Below are 23,877 nucleotides of genomic sequence, written 5' to 3'. Positions count from 1 at the left end.
AGTGCTCAATGTATGCTAGTTGCTGTCATCAGTGATTAGTTATGTGGCCTTGCTCAGCTTCTCTGAGCCTTGGTTTTCTTATCTGGATGTCACACAATACATCACAGGACTGTTGCAAGGACTAAAGGAAAACAGGTTGGTGCAGAGTCTGTACTTGCGCCTTTCACCGAGAGCAACTGTGTTCTCCATGCAGCAGGAACACCTGGAGTGCTATGGACTGAGCCGAGTCTCAGGCTCCAGACTAGCTGAGCAGCCAGGAGAACAGGCTAAAAGTCCCCCAACTCTGTCATCTCTGCCACACTGCGCCATGCTAGAGGTGGCCCAGCTATGTCGGCCCAGAGGCAGACATAGGCTGGGTGGGAGGGCAGAGTCAGCAGAAGAGTTAGAGAGTGCAGAGCTTGTGACAGGGACAGGAGGCACGGGGGAGAATCTTTGGAGGCTCCTCTGCCCCTCTGAGACTTGGGTGAGGCAGGGGTAACCTAGCCTTGCCCATCAGGCTGGCTGTAGGTAGGTACAGTTGAGTGAACGCCCTGCCTAACACTGCAAGGAGCAGGGGATGTTCCTGTCAGTCTCTCCCAACAGCCTCAGCAGCGCAGCAGGCTAGGACGCAGCAGGACTTTGTCCCAACTGCTTGCCACCTTCTCCGGTTCACTGAGATGCTCCCCAAGTGAAGCAGAAGCAAATGCCAAGCAGGGACTGAACCCGCACTGGAGTTGCATCTAAGCAACTGTGTGCCAGTTTCCTCTTCCTGAGGGGAACTGCAGCTGCCTCCTGAGCTAACAGGTGTCAGCTAATAGCTAACAGGTCATTCTCACTTGAAATTTATAGCTATAATATTAGCCTCTGCTGCCCCTACTACCTGGAGCTCTAGCCCTGCCATGGGTCAAGGTCCTCTTCTGCTCTGCCCTTTCTGCATTTTTCCTTCAGTATCATACTTTGTCACTTTCTGTGTCTGCATTGGCTTTACCAAGTCCCTTTCAAGCTTTTTTTTTTTTTTTGATGGTGCTGAGGATTGAACCCAGGGCCTTGTGCATGCCAGGCAAGCACTCTGCCAGCTGAGCTATATCCCCAGTCCCCCTTTCAAGCTTTCTGAGTGCAGAAAACACATCTCCCTCTGGCCCCCTTGATGTTCCTAGTAAAGAGGCGATATGGTCTAAGGAGCGAGCCTTTGCCAGAGCCATGCCCAGGCCTTGGCCATGTTGGGAAGCTGTCAAGTCCTTTTCTTTCTGGATGCTGCTGTCTCCTTGTCTGTAAAATAAATAGTAACAGAATCCCCTTAGTCTGGACCCTTTTTGGCCAATAACCAGGTTTCTACCCAGAAATCCCTTTTTGGCCAAAGGCAAATTGAAACAACCTTTTTTCTCAGCTTTAGCGTCACTTTCTCATCCCACTCGATCATGGGTTAGGGTCTTCTTAGACTCAGATGGCACCAACAGGGATAAATAACAACTCAAAGATGACACTGACAGCTCAGCAGCTGGGGAAAAGGGAAAGGGATTGTTTTAGAAGTAGAAGGAGAACAAAGAGAGCAGGGATGTATAGGCAAGATCCTATAAGGCCTCCAAGGACAGTCCCCGGAGGCACCTAGGCCAGAGGCTGCCCCTGCAGATGTCACGCCTCCCATTCAAGTGCTTGGGGTTAAACTACAGTTGGGACTCAGGGACAATTGCTGAAGATCATGACCATCCTTTTTTTTTTTTTTTTCTTGGACAGTCTGTCCTGCCTTAGTGAAACTATTCTGACTCATGTGACTGTTTTATCACCAGGAAACGCCCAGAGGTTTTGACAGTGACAGAATGGAAGGCACCGGTTGTATGGGAAGGCACTTACAACAGAGCTGTCCTGGAAAATTATTATGCCAAACAGAAAATCACTGTGGGGCTGACGGTTTTTGCTGTTGGAAAGTAGGTATTGCTGACAAAATTGTCCTTGACTTTCTTGTTCTACTATCAAAATGGTTATGAGGGGACACATGGCTTCATGAAGGTTGTTTAGGATTTCTCTGAATTATGTGGCACTGTTTCAGTCTTCTTTCTGCTAAGGCCCCTAAAACTGAACAAAACGATAGTAGGTGAGCCCCTGTTCCTGCCTCAGGGAGAATGTCTCTGGTTGCAGGAAAAAAATGTCTGCAACACCCCCCCAAACCCAGAGTCAACAGCACACCTGCAGCCACCTCCTTCAAAATCTCCACGGCTTCCTTTGGAAATTTCAAAAGTGCCAGCTGCTAGATGGCCTAAACCTACATCTTTCTTCTCCTTCTCTAAGGGGCAGGACCAAGGACAGAGGGATTACAGCAAGTTCTAGATACACAGGAGCTACACACCGTGATTTTCCATGCAGGAGCATGGCTGACCACCCATGGATTCCTTAGGTGCCTTCCACCTGATCATCCTGGAGGATTTGGCCCTGGGAGACCTGACTGGTCAGAACTTCCTATTTCTGAGGTTGGATAGATTCTGGTTCCAGCTTCCATTTCCTTGTTCAAAACACCTGATGAGGAAAAATTGTAGTCATTCTCACTTGAAATTTGTAGCTAAAATATTAGTTTAAAAATATAATCTATTTTACCTATTTTTTTTTCTTTTGTACTAGGGATTGAACTCTGGGGAACTCAACCCCTGAGCCACATCCCCAGCCCTATTATGTATTTTATTTAGAGACAGGGTCTCACTGAGTTGTTTAGGGCCTTGCTAAGTTGCTGAGACTGGCTTCGAACTTGAAATCCTCCTGCCTCAGTCTCCCAACCCACTGGGATTATAGGCATGAGCCACCATGCCTGGCCTCTTTTACCCTTTTTGAGAATTAAAATATTTTTTTCTAAAATAATACTGAAAGTTCAGTTTTCCTGTTTTTTTTTTTTTTTTTCTGCCTTCTGGGCCTTTCCATCTGTACCTTCTGGAAAAAGTCACGTGGTAAATTGATCCCCCAGCCTTGTACAATAAGAATTGAAAGTTCAGCTGACTGGAACTTGAGCGCTGTCAAGGTAGGGCCTCAAGGAGAAATCTGTAAAGATCTGACAGTTCTCCAAAGACAAACTTCCCCAGCCCAAAGCCCAGCAGACACTGCAATCACTGTTAGGAACAATACTACTCAAGTTCTAATGTTGCTGAATGTGCCAATCCCAGCAGCCTAAGGGTGTCTCTACTAGAGAAGGGTGATTATGGAATTTTAACATTTTTAACAGACGATCTGTATTATGGGACAGAAGCCAATGCTTAACTCACCTAATTATTTGGCACAAAAGAGCAAAAGCCAAACACATTGTAGATTGATTTGATCCTGGCGTTCCCAAAAAGAATAGAACATTGCCCCTTGCCCCACAATGGCTTCAACCTTCCCATTGCAACGTTTCAAAACAAAACCATAAACCACACATTCTGGCAACAGCACTATGTCTGCCAGGCAAGAGAGGGCTGTTTGTACTAGCAGCAATAAATCCCCACAAGAAGCAGATTTGGACTTTTAGGAGGTGTGAAGTTTGGTTTCTTTTCAAATAACGATGCATGGAGCCAACTGCAGTGCTTTAATCTCTAAGCAATCTTAAACCTCACAGTGACTCCCCTGCTCACCCTGGTATTGTTTCCCAAGCTTTGGGGGTACAATAGATTTTTCTTAAAATTCCATTATAAGGAAGAATGTCCTGGCCACCAGCCTCAGAGCCATGTCAAACTCCCTCTTTGTATTGCTCAGATACATGCTCTACTTTTAAAGAATCAATACTAAAAATCCCTGGGTTTCCAGATGCCAAGAATAAAAGCACCAATAATAAAATTTATTTTGGTAGCAAAGAAGGGAAATCCAAGCAGCCCAAAAAAGAAAAGTGCTAGGTGTCAGTCACTGTTACTTCCAAACATCATGACTGGCTGGTAGTGTGATCGGTAGATTAAATTCAGTCCATATTCACCAGGGCTGAGTTTTAAATTTGGATGAGTTGTATTAAGCCATTTGACTTTCTTCTTCCCTATAAGCTCCAGAGCATAGCTTCACAAGACAGTCTGTAGCAAAACTGGTACAGCCACCTTGGAAGAAAGTTCAGCAGTTAATATACTATTACCATATAAGCTAGTGACTCTGCTCCAAGTGATTTGAAAATTATGTACACACCCACACACAAACATAAACACACACTGCATACTGATATTTTTAGGAGCTTTATTTAAATTGCTAAAACTTTGAAGCCACCAAGTTATCTTCTTATAGATAAACGGTAAAGTATATGGTGGTACATTCAGACAGTAGGATATTTGTTATTCAGTGCTAAAAAGAAATGAGCTCTCAAGCCATGAAAAGACATGGAGGAATGTCTTATGACTAAGTGAAAGAAGCTAGTCAGAAATGGTTACATAATGTAACTTCTAACTCTATGACATTCAGGAAAAGGCAAAACTATGGAGACAGATAAACAATCAGAGGTTGTGAGGATGTATCAGTGTAGGTTCATCCTACTACTTTGGTGCAAGGATGTCCATAGTGGGGCAGGCTGTATGTGTGCAGGTAGGAGGTATATGGGAACTCTCAATACTTTCAATTAAATTTTGCTCTGAACCCAAATTTGCTCTAAAAAGTAAAATCAATTATTTTTTAAGAGAAAACATAGTTAAAATAAGGTAAAATCAGAGGTTGATTTTATGATGGTGGTGTCTAGACAGTGGATTGGTGTTTTGGATGACCAACAAGATGGCTGTGGGACATTGAAGGAGATCCACATTCCATACTTCATTCTGTGTATCACAGAAGAGGGTGAGACAGTGAAGTTGGCTAGGCTTAACCAAACACAGAGGTAGAAGAGATGGTGCCATGATCTGGTTAATGCATCCCTAGTGGACCCAAGGGTCATATCGCCTTTGCATCTGATCTGGCAGTAGTAATACTGAGGTGTAGATGGGGGTTTTTGAAGGAGGTTCAATAATTAGCACCCCCCCCCCCTTGGACTGTCCAAAGTCTGAACCAGTTGATAAACAAGACTGAAGAATTAGAAAAACTGGCACCTGCAGCATTAGAAACAACCGGCCTTGACTAGAACCCATACCACTAAGCCTACTGCAGGGCAGAGCAACTAAGAACACATGCTCTTTCAGACTACCTAGCTTCCAGAAGAGCAAGAGGACAGGGCTGTGCATGCCTAATTGCTCTTCTAAAATTGACAATCAAATAAGTCATTCCACTTCCCCCATACTGAGTGACTGAACGATGGCAAGTAGCCAGAAATGTTACACTATCAGATGTCCCTTTACATGATAGTATACATCTATGTGGGGAGACATCATTCCCTTATAAATGTAAAATGTAGATAATTGGATCATAGTGGCATGTGGTCTCCTGAAAGAATTCAAAGATTGAATTCATCCTTTCCTCTTTGTTTCAGATACCTTGAGCGTTACTTGAAGGAGTTCATAGTATCTGCTGATAGGTTCTTCATGGTTGGCCATAAAGTCATATTTTACATCATGATAGATGATCTCTCCAGGATGCCTTTGATAGAGTTGGGTCGTCTGCGTTCCTTCAAAGTGTTTGAGATCAAGCCTGAGAAGAGATGGCAGGACATCAGCATGATGCGCATGAAGACTATTGGGGAGCACATCTTAACCCACATCCAGCATGAGGTTGATTACCTCTTCTGCATGGATGTGGACCAGGTCTTCCAAGATAATTTTGGTGTAGAGACTCTGGGCCAGTTAGTGGCTCAGCTACAGGCCTGGTGGTACAAAGCAGATCCTGATGAATTTACCTATGAGAGGCGGAGTGAGTCAGCAGCATATATTCCATTTGGAGAGGGGGATTTTTATTACCATGCAGCCATTTTTGGAGGAACACCCATTCAGGTTCTCAACCTCACCCAGGAGTGCTTTAAGGGAATCCTCCAGGACAAGAAAAATCACATTGAAGCTGAGTGGCATGATGAAAGCCATCTAAACAAGTATTTCCTTCACAACAAACCTACTAAAATCTTATCCCCAGAATTCTGCTGGGATTATCATATAGGTTTACCTCCAGATATTAAAGCTGTCAAGATATCTTGGCAGCAGAAAGAGTATAATTTGGTTAGGAATAATGTCTGATTTCAAATTGGGCCAACAGGTTTCTGAATTTGAGAGAGTATTATTCTGGCTAGTTCCTCAGAAAAATAACACTTAATGTTAACTTTAAAAAAAAAATACTAACAAAATACCAACATGGCAGACACATACTATTCCTCCTTGTACTTTGAGCCTTGTAATATGGAAGAATTAATCTATGGTAATCAGATGTAAATTCCCAGTAATTCCTTCTCTTCTGGGTTTAGGGAAAATATTATTAGCTAAATCAAAAAGAATTTGCCATAGGCAAAGAAAAGCCAGAACATTCTATGTGTGTCAGATAATGTACTGAAGAAAAGTGTGCTAAGGGAAGTGTTTGGCAACAAGATAAGTTGTGTGTGGAGGGGTGTCTGTCCCTTTGATTCCAATGTCTTCCTGGTTTTGATGTGTCTAAAGCAGCTTAGAGTTTATTTGTAGCCAAAGAACCCTAGTAAGGACACTGCCTACCTTGGCAATCCTCAAAGGCCTCAAAGCTGATTGCCTTGGGCCATTTGTAATCCATATTTTTTCTCATCAGGATGCTGTTTGGCTTCCATGGAAAGAGTGGAGGAGATTCCCAATGGATATCACTGTGGTGCATGTTCAGAGTCCCAGGGAATCTGATGAGGCAGTGGGCTCAGTTTTTACACGAAACAAAGCCTCAACAATGAGTTTGCCATGAAATAGCAAAGAGAGGGGCTAACCACTGTGGGGCCATGCCACTCTGGAGGGACACAGGGCATGACCTTGGTACTTAAATTACTCTGAAGATGCAGGCACCAAACAGGAGGCATTCAGCCTCCTCAACCCCAAAGAGCTGAATGGAAGGTGCTTCTTGTGTTTCTCAAGTCATATTTGGCCTACCAGCCTTGTATCTTCAGCACCCTGGTGAGGGGAAGTGGATGGACTCAGCGAAGGGAAAGGCACACAATGGACTGAAGAGGCCTGTGGGGACCAGGGCTCATCAGAGGACGATCTGCCACTATCTGGTCCAAGCACCTGTTCTAAATCTCAGGGTTCCTCAGCCTATCACATCCTAACTTGGAGGGATGACATCAAGGAGTAGACTGGAGAAAAGTCCTCCTGTTGAGTGACCCCTCACTTTCCCCTGTTCCATCTGCACTATGGAAGTGTAACAACCAGATGTATTTTACAAAATGGTTAACTGATTTTATAACAAAAGCATGAGGGGATAGCTATGGGAGGCCCAGTTATCATGACTAAAGAGCTGAGCATCAGTACCCTTCTCTAGGAGAAGTGGTGACATCCTACACATTAAAGCAAATCAATGTAAAAGAAGTTGGTAGGCCATATTTACATATGCACATATATTTATATTTTGCTTTTGTTCCTGTTTGGATCATTCATTTCCATTTTTAAGCAATTTATTTGAAGAGCCATTGCTTGGCTTGATAAACAGCAAAAGGGACCTCTTTGATGAAATGAAACCTACATTTTCTCTACTATTTCACTGTGCCTTCAATTGTTGAAAAAAAAAATACATTCCAACAAATACCAAAAATCCTGAATTAGTGGGCTTTAAAAAAGAAAATGGAGACCGCACATTAGTTAAGAATCTTGCTTCTCTTTTATTCAAGATATGTTGGAACCAGTCTAGAGTAGGGAGAGTTTAATGGTTTAAATCTTGATCCAAAGAAGTAATCTATCCTGAAAGTTTAGAGAAAAGGGGTAAAGGGATTTTGAGGGATTTTTTTTTAATTTAAATTCACTTAAATTTAAATCCTCAATGGACAAATTCAAGATCTAATTAATGATAATGCTTAAACACTTTTTAATCAAATTTCTGATTTATAATTGAATAAATTATTTTCTCAGTATATTCTGGTCTGGTCATGGATTTTCTCCCAAAGATGTTCAGAATGGTCAAATATAGAACTTTAGGTTCTTAGACTCTGAAAAGCCCTCACACCTTTTCTGAAAATGTGTGTTGCATTACAAAGATAATACAAAGAACAGGCTGCAGATCCAGCCCCAACTTTTAAAAATAACAAATGCTTATATTGAGCTTTTCAAAGTGATGTACTGAGATAATTAATTGCCAGTGGAAAGACCATTGGGCAGAGGCTTGACCCTGAGGCTCAGGGTGGGGCACCAGGGCAGAGGAAGAAAATAATCCTAGAACTATATTTGGGAGTTATTAGTTCTGACCTCTGGGGAACACAGCTGGCCAAGGGGGAAAGGATGGCTTTCTAGCGAGTCTGGGTAAATGTATTTGTAATACGAAAATTAAAGGTGGCCAGGCTGATATAGTGAGATGCACAAGGTATGATTTCTTCATTGTAGAGAATTAGTCGACTATATAAATAAGAAAAATCAGATTCAGAAAAGTTAAGCCACCCAGTTAGTAAGTGACTGAGCTGAAATTTCAACCAAGAAGCTCACAAGGTCACAGTGTGTTGACACAATAAATACACAGGGCCATGTTTCAGATCAGTGTAAATGCAACTTGTAAAAGAATCTTATAAAGGGTATTTTTAGTCATAAGAATATCTTAAAAGCTAGATATCTTCCTAGGCCTGCCCTATGTCCCACTTTTAATGCATTAAACCTGCTCCAAATGCATTAAATAAGATAAACTGCATCATGTAAAAAAAAAAGTTTGTTATTCTTATCTTTATATTGTGCATAAAGAGCTATGTAAGCACCACATGCTTGCACTGGGCTGTTACTCTATGGCATTGCCTAGGACTGCCTCATCAGGAATCAGGGTGGGTGGATGGGACCATCATACTGTTACCACTGTTGACCCGTGAGGAGTCCTTGCTTCCCCAATGTTGAAGTATAACACTAGAGAAGCACGCCGAGGTAAGTTTAGAGTAGAAGTTTATTAAAGGACAGCAGAAAAGACTTCTTCCGGAGGAAGAAGGGGACCCAAGACCTGGAATCCATGGAAGTGCGGTTGTCTCTCCATTTTATAGTTTTCGGTGATGGAATGTAGATGGGAAGGCCCGAGGAGTGGGACACAGGTGGGCCAAAAAAGTAATCTGGGTACTTCGGGAGTCAGCATCTTTAAGTTTGCTGTTCATTAACATTTCTTTGGGATGGGCTATCTTCAAATCTGTTGGAGGCTGTTTCCTGGACTTCATTAACATTCCAGGAGAGTTGCTCAACTTTTCCAGAAATTCATTCTCAATATGGCCTCCATTTTAGATTTCACTCGATATTAGACCCGATTTACCTAACTACACTGACTACCTAATTTTAAATTTGGCTTCAATACCTTCTTCCACTCCACCTCAACTGTGGAACTACATGCAGCTGGGAGGGCATGAAGATCTTTTCTTTGTCCTTGGAATGACACATTTGGATTTCTCCTAGCCAAAGTCACTATGTGGGAACCTCAGCTCTGACAATACTTTTAGATGCAAACATTTATTAAGTGTACTGTTTTATCAAACATGCCCTATGTAAATGAATTAAAAAGGCATACTCACAGGCACGAAAAGTCACAGAATGTGTAACACGCTCTGCATAAATTTTCAGGAGAGATAATAGGGCTAAGTGGGGATTGATTGGTGTCTAAGTCTCAGATCTGAAAAGGTGCAGAGCTAGGATTTAAACCCAGGACTGCTGACTCTAGATCCTGTGGTCTTTTGACATCTGCAAACTACCTTCCTCACTGTCTCTTACGCATACACTTTAACCACCTTATTTTTGAAATTTGGGGACACCAAATGAATCACTATCAAAAATTCTGTTTTTGTTTTGTTGTTGTTGTTGTTGGGCATTATAAAGAATTGAGCAGAAAACTTAAAAACTTTTCAAAGTCAGGGTGTTAAGTCTATAGTTGGAGACAAGGAAACTTGAAACCTGAGCAAGGTATGTGATGTAAATATATACTGGACTAGGAAAGTATGGAGGAAGAAAGGGTGTCAGGCAGGTGTAGCCCCAGAGGTGCTGAGTCTGAACTGAGCTTTGAAAAAAGAGAAGGGACCACTGTGAAGAGAGGATGGAATGAGAGAAGCAGCAGGAGTGAAGCACAGAAAGTTGTCATAAGGCTTTCATAGAAATCTACAAAAATGGTGCTAGGGCTTTGGGACTGGTGAGATCACCTATAAGAGGCTGTGTGAAAAGAAGCAAAGACCATGTAAGGGCTCTGGCTGGCTAGTGACACAGTCACCCAGGATGTATGGCTCTCTCTCCCTTCCCTGCAGTCTGGTGTCCTTTAGGGAATCCCTGAGATTTCTATGGAAACAGGTGCCACAATTGGAATAAGTGATCTAGGCTACATCCATTGGCACTTTACATTCCCCTGGTGACAATGACTAATTCAGGGGTTGCCAGGTTACCTAAATGAGCCCAACAAAGTGAATTTTAAGTCTTTTGCTAGATATGAGGAAGCATGTGAACTGGGAGCTGCCCTATGAGGGACTGACAATAGAGAAGGAAGAGCAGGGAAGCTAGGGAACCCACTCTCCGGGACAACATTGGCCAGATTCAACCTTCACATCTATACTGCCTGTGGGCTTTTTCAAGTGTGCAACCAGTAAAGTCCCACTATTGTTTAAGCCAGTTGGAATTGGCCTTTCTCTCACCTGTTAATGAAAATATTTCCATTGAATCACTCTCAGATTGTTAGTTCCTTAAAGGCAGGACTGTCATCTGTCTTTGCGTCAACCCCAGAACCTATTAAGTCACCTAGCTCAGAGGCAGTGCTTAAACAATGAGGCCATTTAATAAACAAGTGGATGATGGCATCATGCCTCATAAGAAATGTTTTTCCTTAATTTTTAATTTTGATTATCAATTGTTATTAAAAAGGTGGATGGTTTTCTATGTGGCACCTGGAAGTTTTCCTCCTGTGGTGCACATATGGGGACCAGGAGTTGCAGGAGTTACATTTGCTTCCTCAGCATAGAACAGTGGTTGTCAACTAGGAATCATTTCCCTTCCTGCCCCTTGGGACATTTGGCAATGGCAATGTCTGAAGGCATTTTTGGTTGTCACAGTTGGTTGGAGGAGTCCTATGGGCATCTAGTGGTATAAACAAGGAAAACTGCTGAACAACTTATAATGCAGAAGACAGCCCCCACAACAAAGAATCAAAGTGTCATTGGTACCAAGATCAAGAAACCCTGGCATTAAGTTCTCCTAGACTTCATTAAGAAACACTGGGGAGCCAGTAATAATACCTGCCTCTCCATACCCTGGGGACAGTCCTTTGGTAGACATCAAGAGTCTCTAGCTCACCTCCTTTTTTTCCATTAAAATTCACAGCTAAGGTGAGGATGTGGGGGATAAGGATACTTATACATTGTTGATGGGACTGCAAATTACCACATCCACTTTGGAAAGCAGTGTGGGGATCTCTCAAAAGACTAAGATTGGAACCATCTTATGACCCAGCCATCTCATTTTTTGGCATTTATCCAAAAGAACTAAAATCAGCATTCTATTGTGATACATGCATACCAATGTTTATAGCAGCACAATTCACGATAGCCAAGTATGGAACTAGCCTAAGAGTCAACAGACAAATGTGTTGAGAGACACAGCCGAAGCGGCCCCAGCAAACTTCCAGCCGATTGGCTCACCTTGGCCCCAGCAACCAGCTGATTCGCTCCTCTGTGGTGATGCTCATTGGGCTGTTTCCCCGCCCTTTCAGAACACAGAGCTGCTCACTGGGGTCTCTTTTGTCTCCGCCTACGTGACCCAGCCAATCGGCCTCAAGAGCGGGAAGAGATTGGGGGAGGTGCTCGCAGGGATTGCCTGAGGTGGCAGTTGGGCTCTGAAGGAATTCCTGAAGAGCTCGTGTGATGCAGTGTGTGTGTTCTAAAAATAAAGTTTGTTTCTGCTTGATAAGCGGCTCATGAATTGTGCCCAGCCAGACTGCGGCATTTGGTGGCCCAGACAGGGAACGCCTGAAGCTTGGGGGTAAGTGAAATTGCTCGCCCCTGAGGAAGAGCGAGAGAATGGGTGACCATTTTAAAAAAACAATGTGTTCTTGTTTTGATTTATTTTGTTTTTATTTTAAGTTGCCTGTCCCTAGAACTTTTTCAGGCAAACTAGGGAAAGTGGTTGGCTCAGGGTTCGAAGTTGTTCGGCCCGAAGGAAGAGATAAAGATAGACCATGAAAATACATTTCAAGAAAAATAGGAAAATTGATGCAACGATTTTTGTTCCGTTTTTGTTTCATTCTGTTTTGGTTTTGTTTTGTGTTATCTTGTTGGGTTGCATTATCTTTATAGTAGATTAGAAATTAGTAAAAAACAAACCAAAAGAGTGTTAAGTAAATTGTTAGAGGTTCAGATTATGGTAGAAAACCTGTTAGATCAAGCAAAAGAGAAGGTCTCTCGAGTTAGACAGAGGAAGAAAATTTAAAGGAGGAAGGACTATCAGGGAAAAAGTTACAATAGGAGGCTGCTACTAACACCGTACTATCACCAGAGGGCGTAAGTGTCCAACCAACAGCTCTGCCTCCATATGCTGGGAGGCCCCCAACCCCCGTAGTTGATAGATGGGATCCTGAGACAGGACCTCAAAGATTAGCATGCCCTGTATTTGAGCAGGCAGGAGGGCAGCGAATTCACCACATTTTAGATTTCAAAACAGTGAAGCAGCTAAAAGAGGCTGTAACAATCTATGGTCTTCAAACACCCTTTACTGTAAACATGGTTGAATCCATTACCAATTTGAGCATGACGCCAGCAGATTGGACTAGTATGTGTAAAGCTGTGCTAAATGGAGGACAATACCTGCTATGGAAGGTTGCCAATGAGGAATTTTGCATGGAGACAGCTAGGCAAAATGCAGCAGCTGGTTATCCTCAGAGAAATCTAGATATGTTGTTAGGAAAGGGACCTTATGAGGGTCAGCAACAACAAATTGCATATGATCCTGCCGTATACTCACAAATTGTTGTAGATGCGGTTAGGGCATGGAAGACTTTACAAGGACATGGAGGTTTACAAGGTCAATTATTTAAGGCAATACAAGGAGCTAATGAACCTTATGCTGAATTTGTAGATAGGCTTATTCAAACAGCTACCAGAGTTTTTGGGGATACGGAACAAGCAATGCCATTAATAAAACAACTGGCTTATGAGCAAGCAAATCGTTGGTGCAGAGAGGTCATTAGACCATGGAAACATGAAGATTTAACACACATATATTAAATTATGTAGAGACATTAATGAACAAGGGCAAGTCTTGGCAGCTACAGTACAACAGGCTTTAGATGCCAGGCCAAAAACATGCTGCAATTGTGAAGAAACAGGACATTTTAAAAGGAATTACCCCATAGAAGAAGGGTTTAACAATACTAGGTATCAAAGGGGTTGAATACCAGGTATTTGCCCATGATGCAGTAGAGGAAGACATTGGGCTAATGAATGCCGTTCTCAAACCACCATAGAGGGTACTCTGTTATCAAAAAACAGACAAGGACCAGGTGTTTACCCATTATATCATGGAGAAAGGCATCAGGCTCCATTGCCAAAAAATGGACAGGGGGGCCCAATGTTCTGGGGCCCATGACCACGAATATACAGGGCACTGGAGGAACCCAGCAACACCCTGGAGGAACCCAGCAACACCATCAGGGTAGTGCCCAGGACACATTTTCCATTAGATCCCTCACTAGACAAACCAGAGGAAGTGCAGGATTGGACATCTGTGCCTCCGCCAGAACAGTACTAACTCCAGAGATGAGATTTCAAATCATTCCCACAGGAGTAAAAGGACCTTTTACCCAAGGAACAGTAGGCTTATTATTGGGATGCAGTTCTTCTACTCTAAAAGGACTTATGATAAGTCCTGGGGTAATTGATCCTGATTATGAAGGTGAAATAAAAATTATAGCCAGTTCTACAAAGGGTATATCAGTAATTTCACCAGGAGATAGAATAGCACAGTTATTAATAATACCCAGCCTACATGATAAATTTTCCAGTTGTACTGTGGAAAGAGGTTCCAGGGGATTAGGCTCCACATGTGTAGATTGGGCTATGCTTTCTTTAAATTTAGATTCTCGCCCCATGCTAAAACTAAATATTCAAGAACATGAATTTAATGGGCTAATGGATACAGGTGCAGACCTTAGCATCATCTCTCGTCAAGAATGGCCAAAACATTGGCCATTACAACAAGCCACTCAAACGCTTTGAGGCCTAGGAGTGGCGACTAATCCCCACAGAAGTGCGATGGTATTAGATTGGAAGGATCCTGAAAGATGTAAGGGAATTATACAGCCATATGTATTGGATCATCTTCCTATAAATTTATGGGGATGAGATGTCCTAGATCAATTAGGACTAACATTAACAAATAACATCAATTCAAATGTGCCCACTATTATGGCTAGACAAGGTTTTAGGAAAGGAAAAAGATGAAGAGAACAAGAAAAAGGTATAGCAGCACCAATAAATAGATCAAGGAACAGACAGATATGGATTGGGTTTTCAGGAGGGGTCACTGAGACAATAAAAATTACTTGGAAATCAGAAAGACCAGTATGGGTTCCTCAGTGGCCCCTGACTAAAGAAAAGATACAAGCAGCCCATGACCTGGTCAAACAACAATTAGCAGAGGGACATATACAACCTTCCATATCTCCCCATAATACTCCCATTTTTGTCATCAAAAAGAAATCTGGTAAATGGAGATTATTGCAAAATTTAAGAGCCATTAATAATGAAATGGTTATTATGGGACCTGCTCAATCGGGGATTCCCCAATTGTCTGCTTTGCCAAAAACCTGGTATGTTTTAGCTATAGATATTAAAGATTGTTTCTTTTCAATTCCAATTCATCCCAAGGATAGTCCACGTTTTGCATTTACTATCCCTGCACTGAATCATGAAGGTCCTGATCAGAGGTATGAATGGAAAGTATTCCCTCAAGGGATGGCTAACAGTCCAACCATGTGTCAAATCTATGTTAACAAAGCAATCCAGACACTTAGAAATCAAAATCCTGAACTACAAATATTTCACTATATTGATGATGTATTTTTAGCACACAAAGATAAAAACACATTGCTAGAATGTTATGCCACACTTACAAATTTATTGAAAAATTATAATCTAGAGATAGCAATTTAAAGTACAATTAAATTTTCCAATTAATTATTTAGGAGTTCTATTATCCTCAACCATGGTCCGTCCACCAAAAACTCAAATACAAGTAAATCAACTCAAATCACTTAACGACTTTCAAAAGTTATTAGGAGACATAAATTGGATAAGGCCTTATCTAGGCATACCAACAGGAGAGTTGGGACCTTTATTTGATATCCTAAAAGGTCCATCGGATCCAAATTCACCCCGCATGTTAACGCCTGAAGCAAGAAAGACATTAAAAATCATTGAAACATATATGGAAAATATGCACTTGGATAGAATTGATATAAGTTTGCCTTTATTATTTATTGTACAACCAACAAAAAATATTCCTACAGGAGTATTTTGGCAAGAAGGCCCATTATTATGGATACATTTATCTTATTCTCCTAATACTATTCTTACTAGGTATCCTGAGGCTGTAGGACAATTAATACTCAAAGGAATAAAAGCAGCAAAGGGAGTGTTTGGAATTTTTCCCAATAAAATTATTACTTCTTATACAATGGATCAAATTGATGAGTTAGCTAATGAGTTAAATACTTGGGCAATAATCATGTGCAAATCTAATGTTTCATTTGATCACCACTTACCATCTAATCCTTTGTTATCTTTTTGGTCATCTTATCCTGTAATTTTTCCAAAAATTACAATAAAAACACCCATCATGAATGTTCCAAATATATTCACTGATGGGTCAAATAATGGTACAGCAGCAGTAGTTACACCTGATCAAACTTTTACATTTTTAGTACCCAAACAATCAGCTCAAAAGGTAGAGTTTAATGCAGTATTACAAGCTTTTGTGATGTTTAAAGATTCTGTATTTAATTTATTTTCCGATAGTCAGTATATAGTTAATGCTATAGTATCCCTTGAAGATGCTGGTAGGATTTCCCCTTCCTCTACTGTTTTTTCTTTGTTTTCCACTATACAAAGTCTAATCTGGGACAGAAAAGATCCAGTCTTCATAGGACATATCAGGGCACATACAGGATTGCCTGGAGCCCTTAGTTTGGGCAATGATTTAGCAGATAAAACTACACATGACATACATATTTTCTCTACACTAGAAGAAGCTACACATTTTCATTAAAAGTTCCATGTCAATGCTAATACTTTACAAAAGTGTTCTAAAATAACTAATGAACAAGCTAGACAAATAATAAAACAATGTCAAAATTGTGTGACCTTTTTACCACAAGTTAATCTTGGAGTCAATCCTAGAGGACTGATACCTACCTAACCATATTTGGCAGATGGACATCATATACTTGCCAGAATTTGGAAAATTAAAATATTTGCATGTTACAGTTGATACTTCTTCCAGATTTTTGATGGGCTCCCTTCATACCGGAGAAAAAAATTAAGGATATTATACCTCATTGCTTACAAAATTTTGCCACTGTGGGCGTTCCAAAACAGTTAAAAACAGATAATGGTCCTGGCTATACTTCTATCTCTTTTAAACAATTTTGCTCATCATATGGCATTACTCATATAACAGGAATCCCATACAATCCACAGGGACAAGGCATAGTTGAAAGAGCTCATCAAACTATTAAAGTGTACTTATGAAAGCAAAAAGAGGAAATTGGGAAGGGGTATATATCCCCCAAAGATAAACTTAAAATAACCCTTTTTACTCTAAACTTTTTAAATTTGGATTCATCAGGGCTTAGTGCTGCGGAAAGGCATATGTGTCCAAAAAATGTACATAAGCCCAAGGTACTTTGGAAGGATATTCTAACAGGACAATGGAAAGGTTCTGACCCAGTGATTGTCTGGAGTCAGGGGTCTGTTTGTGTGTTTTCCACAGGGAGAACAGCAGCCGAATTGGATTCCAGAGAGATTAACTAAAGCGATTTCTACAGACCAAAAAGAAGATGATTTGGTTCAAATCCATAACAGCTGATATCCAGAGCTCCAGTTTGGCTACGCTTACATCTGCGACAGAACCAGAATGCTTTTTTCAATATCTATTTTAGTATTGCCCTTTCCCACATCATGAAGTTCTATTTTGTTTTTTGAGCTCATACAGACCTAGGTTAATGTTTTGCTGATCAGTTCTATTTTTTGACTATAAAGTTTTTAAACATTGCAATGGAGATTTCACCTGTAAAAAGTTATAAGGCCTTTACTATTATGTTATGTGTGGTATGTATTATATTATGTGTGCACACTTGTGTTTTGTGTTGTATGTTTATATGTGCGTATGTCCATATATCATATATGATGAGCGCTCATGAAAAAATGGATCCAAATATTTTTTTCTTATTCATGTGATTTAAATGGTTTAATTTAAATTGGGTAAACAGCTGTTGAGGATTGTTTCAATATGTGAACAAAAAAGGAGGTTAACAGATCTATTTGTTTACTTTCACCTTTCCTTTTCATTATATTTAATAATTCTGTTCAGGATAATGTAAATTGTTCAGAAAATTGTTTTCTTTTAGTGCCTGCTGGAATGTTAATTTTTTCTTTAACCATTATTGCCAGAATTCCTATCTTCATCCCAGTGCTGGTGAAGACAAAGATAAAACCAAACTACAGCTTCTGCAATAGTTATCACTGAACTGCTTGCAGAACTTGCATCGACTATGTATCACTTGTATGCATTATGAACTATCTGTTGGTGCAGCGACTTGTAGTAGTGCCGGGGTATTTTTGCTGATGGTGTCATCGTTGGTACAATTTTTCCAAAAGGAGCCGTCAATTGGCTTGGTGTATCCTCCTCCCTTCTGCTTATGATGGTCGTTCAGCTAAAATTTGGGGGCCAACAGAGGTGAGGCAAAGAACCTCACCCCCCCACACTGGTACAAAGGCCTATCTATAGGTGTGGCTGTATGCTGGACCTGTAGTCAATGACGGGTAAGATCCAATTGCAATGGTACCAAACTAAGACAGAAGGCTGACGCCTTGAGGTCAGCTCATCCGAAGACGGGTAAGAACCATATGTAGTATTGGTCAACCTAAGACAGGCACAGTCCCTAAGCCACATGCTTATTGTTTAATTAAACAGAGAGGGGGAGATGTTGAGATCCACAGCCAAAGTGGCCCCAGCAAACTTCCAGCTGATTGGCTCACAGCGGCCCCAGCAAACTTCCAGCTGATTGGCTCACCTTGGCCTCAGCAACCAGCTGATTGGCTCCTCTGTGGTGATGCTCATTAGACTGTTTCCCCGCCCTTTCAGAACACAGAGCTGCTCACTGGGGGACTCTTTTGGCTCCGCCCACGTGACCCAGCCAATCGGCCTCAAGAGCGGGAAGAGATTGGGGGAGGTGCTCACAGGGAGTGCCTGAGGTGGCAGTTGGGCTCTGAGGGAATTCCTGAAGAGCTCATGTGGTACAGCAGCGTGTGTGTTCTAAAAATAAAGTTCATTTCTGCTTGATAAGTGGCTCGTGAATTGTGCCCAGCCAGACTGCGGCACAAATGAATAAATAAAATGTGGTATATATACACAACGAGTTCTACCTGATCATAAATAAGAATGAAATTAAGTCATTTACTGATAAATGGATGGAACTGGAGAAAAACACACTAAGTGACATCAGTTAGACTCAGAAAGTCAAGAACCAAATGTTTCCTCTCACAAGGTAAGGCAGAAAAAGAAAGAATAAATAATTAAAAAAAATAAAAAGATTTTGTGAAATCAAGGGGAAGGGAGAAAGAGAGGATAAAGGGAACTATTGGAGAACTAAACCTACAAAATTATGCTATGTCTACGTATAAATAAGCCACAATGAATACAGCTTTTATATGTAAATATAATGCACTAATTAAAATAATAGTAACAGTAGAAGGGAGATTAGTAGAGCAGAGCTAGCAGACCGGAGGAAGGAGAAGAGGAAGGAAAAGGAAGGTACAGGAGAATGAATCTGATCAAATTATGTCATGTGCATGTACACATATGGCAGGATGAATCCCACTACTATGTATAGTTATAATGCTCCAAAAATAAAATAAAATAGAACTCACAGCTAAAATAAATTAGTTCCCTATCCAAGACCTCAGAGGGCAGAAATTTCCAAAGAGGACCCTATTAACCTAAGCAACTTCAGTGATTAAAACATTCTTTTCTGCAGCTGGTGAAGACTGCACATTTGATGAAATAGATATTAATTCTGCATATAAATGAAAGTAGTTAAAAATGTTTAAAGGATGTGGCTGTGAAAACAGTCAAAGTTATAACACTCTCAGTGAATTGACTGTTTAGAATAAGAGGTGGTTAGAGGTTAAGATATTTTGGTTGTGGGGAACTGAAGCACCCTTATTCTGTCTAAACCCCTAAAGGAGCATATATGAAGGCTCTGAAGAGTTTCTTACCAAAGACAAGCAAGAGTTGAGTTGACAGTGATGTCCTGAAACCAGTTCACACTGGCTTGTGAGAGCCAATTCTATACATTATTTCCCAACTGCCTGTTTGGTGATGTCATTGTGATGGCTTAAAATAGGCATGGTGTTACAGTTTGGATATGCTTCTGTGTTAATGCAGAAATATTCAGAGGTAAAATGATTGAATTATGAGAGCTATAACTTAATCAGTCCATCCTAGTTTGAATGGACTGCTTGGGTGGGAAGTATAGGTAGGTGGAGCATGGCTGGAGGAGGTGGGTCACTGGGGGCATTCCCTGTAGCCTCCTTCCCTTTCCCTTTCTCTGCTTCCTGTCCACCATGAGTAAAGCAGCATTTCTCCACCATGTCCTTCTGCCATCGTGTTTTGTCTTATCCTGAGCCTATGGCAATGCACTTGGCTGACCATGAATTGATCCTCTGAAACTGTGATCTCAAACTTCCTCCTCTAAGTTGTTCTTGTCAGGTATTTTGGTCACAATGATGAAAAGCTAACTAACACATATGGTGAAATTATTTACACAACAGAAATCGGCAAACACTAGGAACTGGGGTTCTTTTTTCTTCACTTTCCTTATTCTTTATTTTTAAAGTCAGTTGTTAAAATTTTACAAGCACATCACTAAAACCGGGCCATGAGCAAAAAACAGGGAATCTCAGGGGCCTCATCAGCTGGAAATCATGAACTTCCCGAGAGGTCTGCCATAAATGTGACTCAGCTCCAACTATCTCCAATCTCAGGGTTTCTTCCTTCAAAACTAAAATCATTGGAAAGAAAATCCACATAGGGCACAGCATCTGCTTCTGTTCCCAGCAGCTCTCTCCTGGAGTAGGTTCACTGGGGGTTCTCAAAGAAGGATCTATTGTTGAAAGCTAGGTATTTACCCTCTTAAAATATCTATGCATTCCATTTATCTGGGCATAAGTTATTTCTTCCTACACAACTAAAGTACTCCCTCCCTCCCACTATGGTCTAGAATGTTCTGCTCTACTCCAGCCCACCCCCTTCCTAATGGCAGACTACTGAATCCAGTTAGTGTCTTAGGGCCAAGCTTCTCAGAGTTTTTCATTTCTTTCAGTTTCTTAGACAGATTATCAGATTTGTAAAATATGTGGGAAATTAGCTTACACTCAAACATACTATAGTCAATAATGACAGAAGGAAGGAAGAAAGAGAGTAAATTACAATAACTTCTATTTAAAAGAGGGAAATGATGATTATCTGCTCAAGGTGTACTATGGTTTGAATACAATTTGTCACCACATGATGAGGCTTGGGGCCTTTAAGAGGGGGTAATGTTTTTCTCTCAGGAGGAGTTCTTGTTCTCATGGGACCGGACTGGTTACTGTGAGAGCGGGTTCTCCTCAAGTGATCCTGGCACCTTCCCTTGATTCTCTCACATACATACTCTTCTCCATGAGCCCATTTCCTCTTTGCAATTTTCCATCATGGATTGAACTGTCCTGATGCTCTCACTGGAAGCTGAGCAAATACTGATGCCATGCTCTTGAACTTCCAGAACTGAACCTCTTTCCTATATAAAGTGCATAGAGTCTGGTATTTTTAAGGGACAGGTAAAAGGGCTTAGGCAGCCAGGGCAAGATGGCAAGTGAGGAGGTTGTGGGCAGGACCAAAAGAAAGGAGCATGGAGAGGGTCTTCTAATGACATCAACTTACTGCTTGACAAAAGTGCTTGTGGACACAAGCAGGGAACCCAATCAGACAGATGCTTCCGTACTCATGCTCTTAAACAGAGGATCCAAGAGAAAAACTAAAACAGACATTGAAGCCAGAATTAGTCAGTCAGTGTAGATAGGTAAATCGAGTCAGGTCAGATTTAGGAAGCCAATTTTGAGTGAGTCTGGGAAGTTGGAGATGGTCCCCTGAGGGATCTTATCAAGAACCTGCCCCTGCTCCAACCCAGGTAACCTGTCCCAGGAATTTTCCCTCCCTACAGGGAGCTATAAGGTTTAATGTGTCCTTGTCTACTCCATCCTGCCAAGCAGGAGGAGAAAGATCAGAGGGGAAAGGCAGGAGAACAAAGGAAGCCTAGGACATATAAAAAGGGCAGAACACCTCGCTTCTTGGGATACCAGGATACCAGCTTTGGTCCCCTTCTCCCTCGCAGAAGAACTATGTTACCCCTTTAAAATAAACCCTGCTTTGTATGCTTGCCTCGGCGTGCTTCTCTAATGTTCAAACTTCAACATGTGGGGAAGCAGGGCTGGTCACCGATAACCGGCAGTATCGAGATGTGGACAGAGAGGGCATCAATCAATAACAGTGAGGAGAGCATGGACAGGGGAGGAGATAAGGAAAGGAGGAAGTTCCAGAGACCATAAAAAGAATAGGCCAAGAGCCCCCCACACTGGATTCCCAGCTCTGAGGCCCCTTCTCTTTGGAGAAGTCTATCTCCGTCACTTTTGCACTAAACCTACTTCTTGCTTGCTATCTTTGTATCCTGTTCTTCAATCCTTTGCTGAACAAACCCAGAACCATAGACAGTAATATTTTGCTGTAGCAACACAGCACACACCAAGACAAAGAGCATTCCTGCGCTCTGGAATTCAGCGGGCCTCTGCAGCAAGTTTACCATCAAGGCTCACTGTGGTCTTAAGTGGCAGAGTAACTTGCTTGCAATCTGAATCAGTTGAAAGGCCTGTCCAGGGCTCTACATAGAAACTCACTGTTTTTATTCTATCAGGTGAATGGGAAACACCTGGTCATCCACATGTGTGGGGTAATGCCTCCAAAACCCAGTTGTGCTTCTTTCTTAGTGGTAGGAGGCATAAAGTGTTGTTTTTCAAACTTGGCTGAGGCCTGGAATTTCCTGGAGCACTAATATTTATGCCTGGGTCTCATCCCAAAGATTCCTGTTCAATAGGCATGGGGTAAAGCCTGGATGCTGGATTTTTTAGTTTCCCATATGATTCAAATATGCAGTTAAATTAGAGAATGACTGGCACAAAATACAGCAATTTGCCCTGAATTCCTACATTTGCTTTGCATTTTTACAATTTTTCTTGAGGAAAAATTGCATTTTTATTGTTTGGGACTCGTTAAACTTCTTGAATCTGTAAGTTTATAATTTCTGTAAAATCAAAGTTTGGAAATTTGGGGCTATAATTTCTTTAAGTTTTACTTCTCCATTTTCTCTTTTCTGCATTTCTGGGAATCCAAATACTTGCATATTAGACTACTTGATAACTCTGTTATAGGTACTGAGGTTTTATTTATTTATTTTAACAAAGCATTTCCTTTCTTTTTTAATAAGATGATTAATATTGAATTATCTTTTCTTTCATTGACCATTTACTCTTCAGGGTTCAATCTATCAGTAAGCCTCACCAGCAGTATATAAAATATAAATACATATTTTTAAAAGTTCTAGAAGCCCATTGTTTTTGTAGCTTCCATCTCTTGGCCGAGAATACCTATGTGTTCATTCATTTTGACAAATTTTTCTATTAAATCCTTAAATTTTTTCATCATAGCTGCCTTTAAGTTCTTGATGATTTCTTTCAATATCTTCATTACACCAGCTTGCCAGGAAGGAGAGAGTACTGACTGAAAGAGGCACAAGGAAAGTAACTGGGGTCCTGGAGATGGTCAACATCTTAACTAAGGTGGTTTTTAGTCACATGTGTATATATATAATAAACACAATGAAATGCACACTTAAATTACATGTTCTACTTTATGTAAATTATAACTCAATTAAAATTTTATTATAAAGCTGTTAAAAATCCCCTCAAAACAAAAGGAGCTTGAAGGATCTGTTATTTTTAGGAACAGGACAAAAATATAGTCCCCTAGAATAAAAAAGAGGTTACTGGAATATGGATTGTCTTGATCATACATTCTTTCATCATCAAAAAAGAACCTGATGATGTCATCATTCACAGAAGACTAAAATACTAAACACACCTGCTTGAGAGTAACATAGAACCAGTACTGGGCATCTGATTCATGATTTTTCAAGGGGTTCAAAATGTCCTGCTTGAAAACTGTCTGCTCTCATACAATTTACACATCTCTTCAAACACATCTTATACCATAAATGTTATCTCCAGTAAAGAATCTGTCTAAATTCCTCCATGATCTGAGGAAAACAACAGGTAAGAGATTTTAATTTGAACCAAATTTAGCCACACCTAATTCCTCTTCTGTGCCTAGACAATTTCATATTGGTGGTTTGATACCCTAAAGGAGTTTTATAATGTTCATGACTAAAAATTCAAGGTCAATACACAGATAACCTAAAAATTATAGTTGAGTCTCCAGCCAGTGCTCTGAATCAATTTTATTTTCAAGAACTTTTACAAAGGGGCATATGTTTTATGTTGCCATCAGTCTCATCACCTTTTTGTAGTGTTCAACACCACAA

The 23,877-nt window shown here is 40.9% G+C and overlaps 1 protein-coding gene across 3 annotated transcripts in view; it reads left to right on the top strand.

Annotated features, from left to right (window-relative positions):
- The window catches only part of Ggta1 (glycoprotein alpha-galactosyltransferase 1 (inactive)), a 64,198-nt gene extending 56,342 nt beyond the window's left edge, over positions 1–7,856 (top strand). For all 3 annotated transcript variants that reach the window (XM_026410358.2, XM_026410356.2, XM_026410359.2), the window contains 2 exons: positions 1,767–1,904; positions 5,366–7,856. In XM_026410358.2, coding sequence (XP_026266143.1) covers positions 1,767–1,904; positions 5,366–6,059 — 832 coding nt within the window. In that variant the 3' untranslated portion in view covers positions 6,060–7,856. The remainder of the gene's footprint in view (positions 1–1,766; positions 1,905–5,365) is intronic.
- The last annotated feature ends 16,021 nt before the right edge of the window (positions 7,857–23,877 follow it).

This window comes from Urocitellus parryii, chromosome 4 (assembly GCF_045843805.1).
Source record: "Urocitellus parryii isolate mUroPar1 chromosome 4, mUroPar1.hap1, whole genome shotgun sequence".
NCBI classification, from domain to species: Eukaryota; Metazoa; Chordata; class Mammalia; order Rodentia; family Sciuridae; genus Urocitellus; species Urocitellus parryii.
The sequence above is the reverse complement of the archived record's forward strand: the minus strand, read 5'-3'. Positions and strand labels throughout refer to the sequence as shown.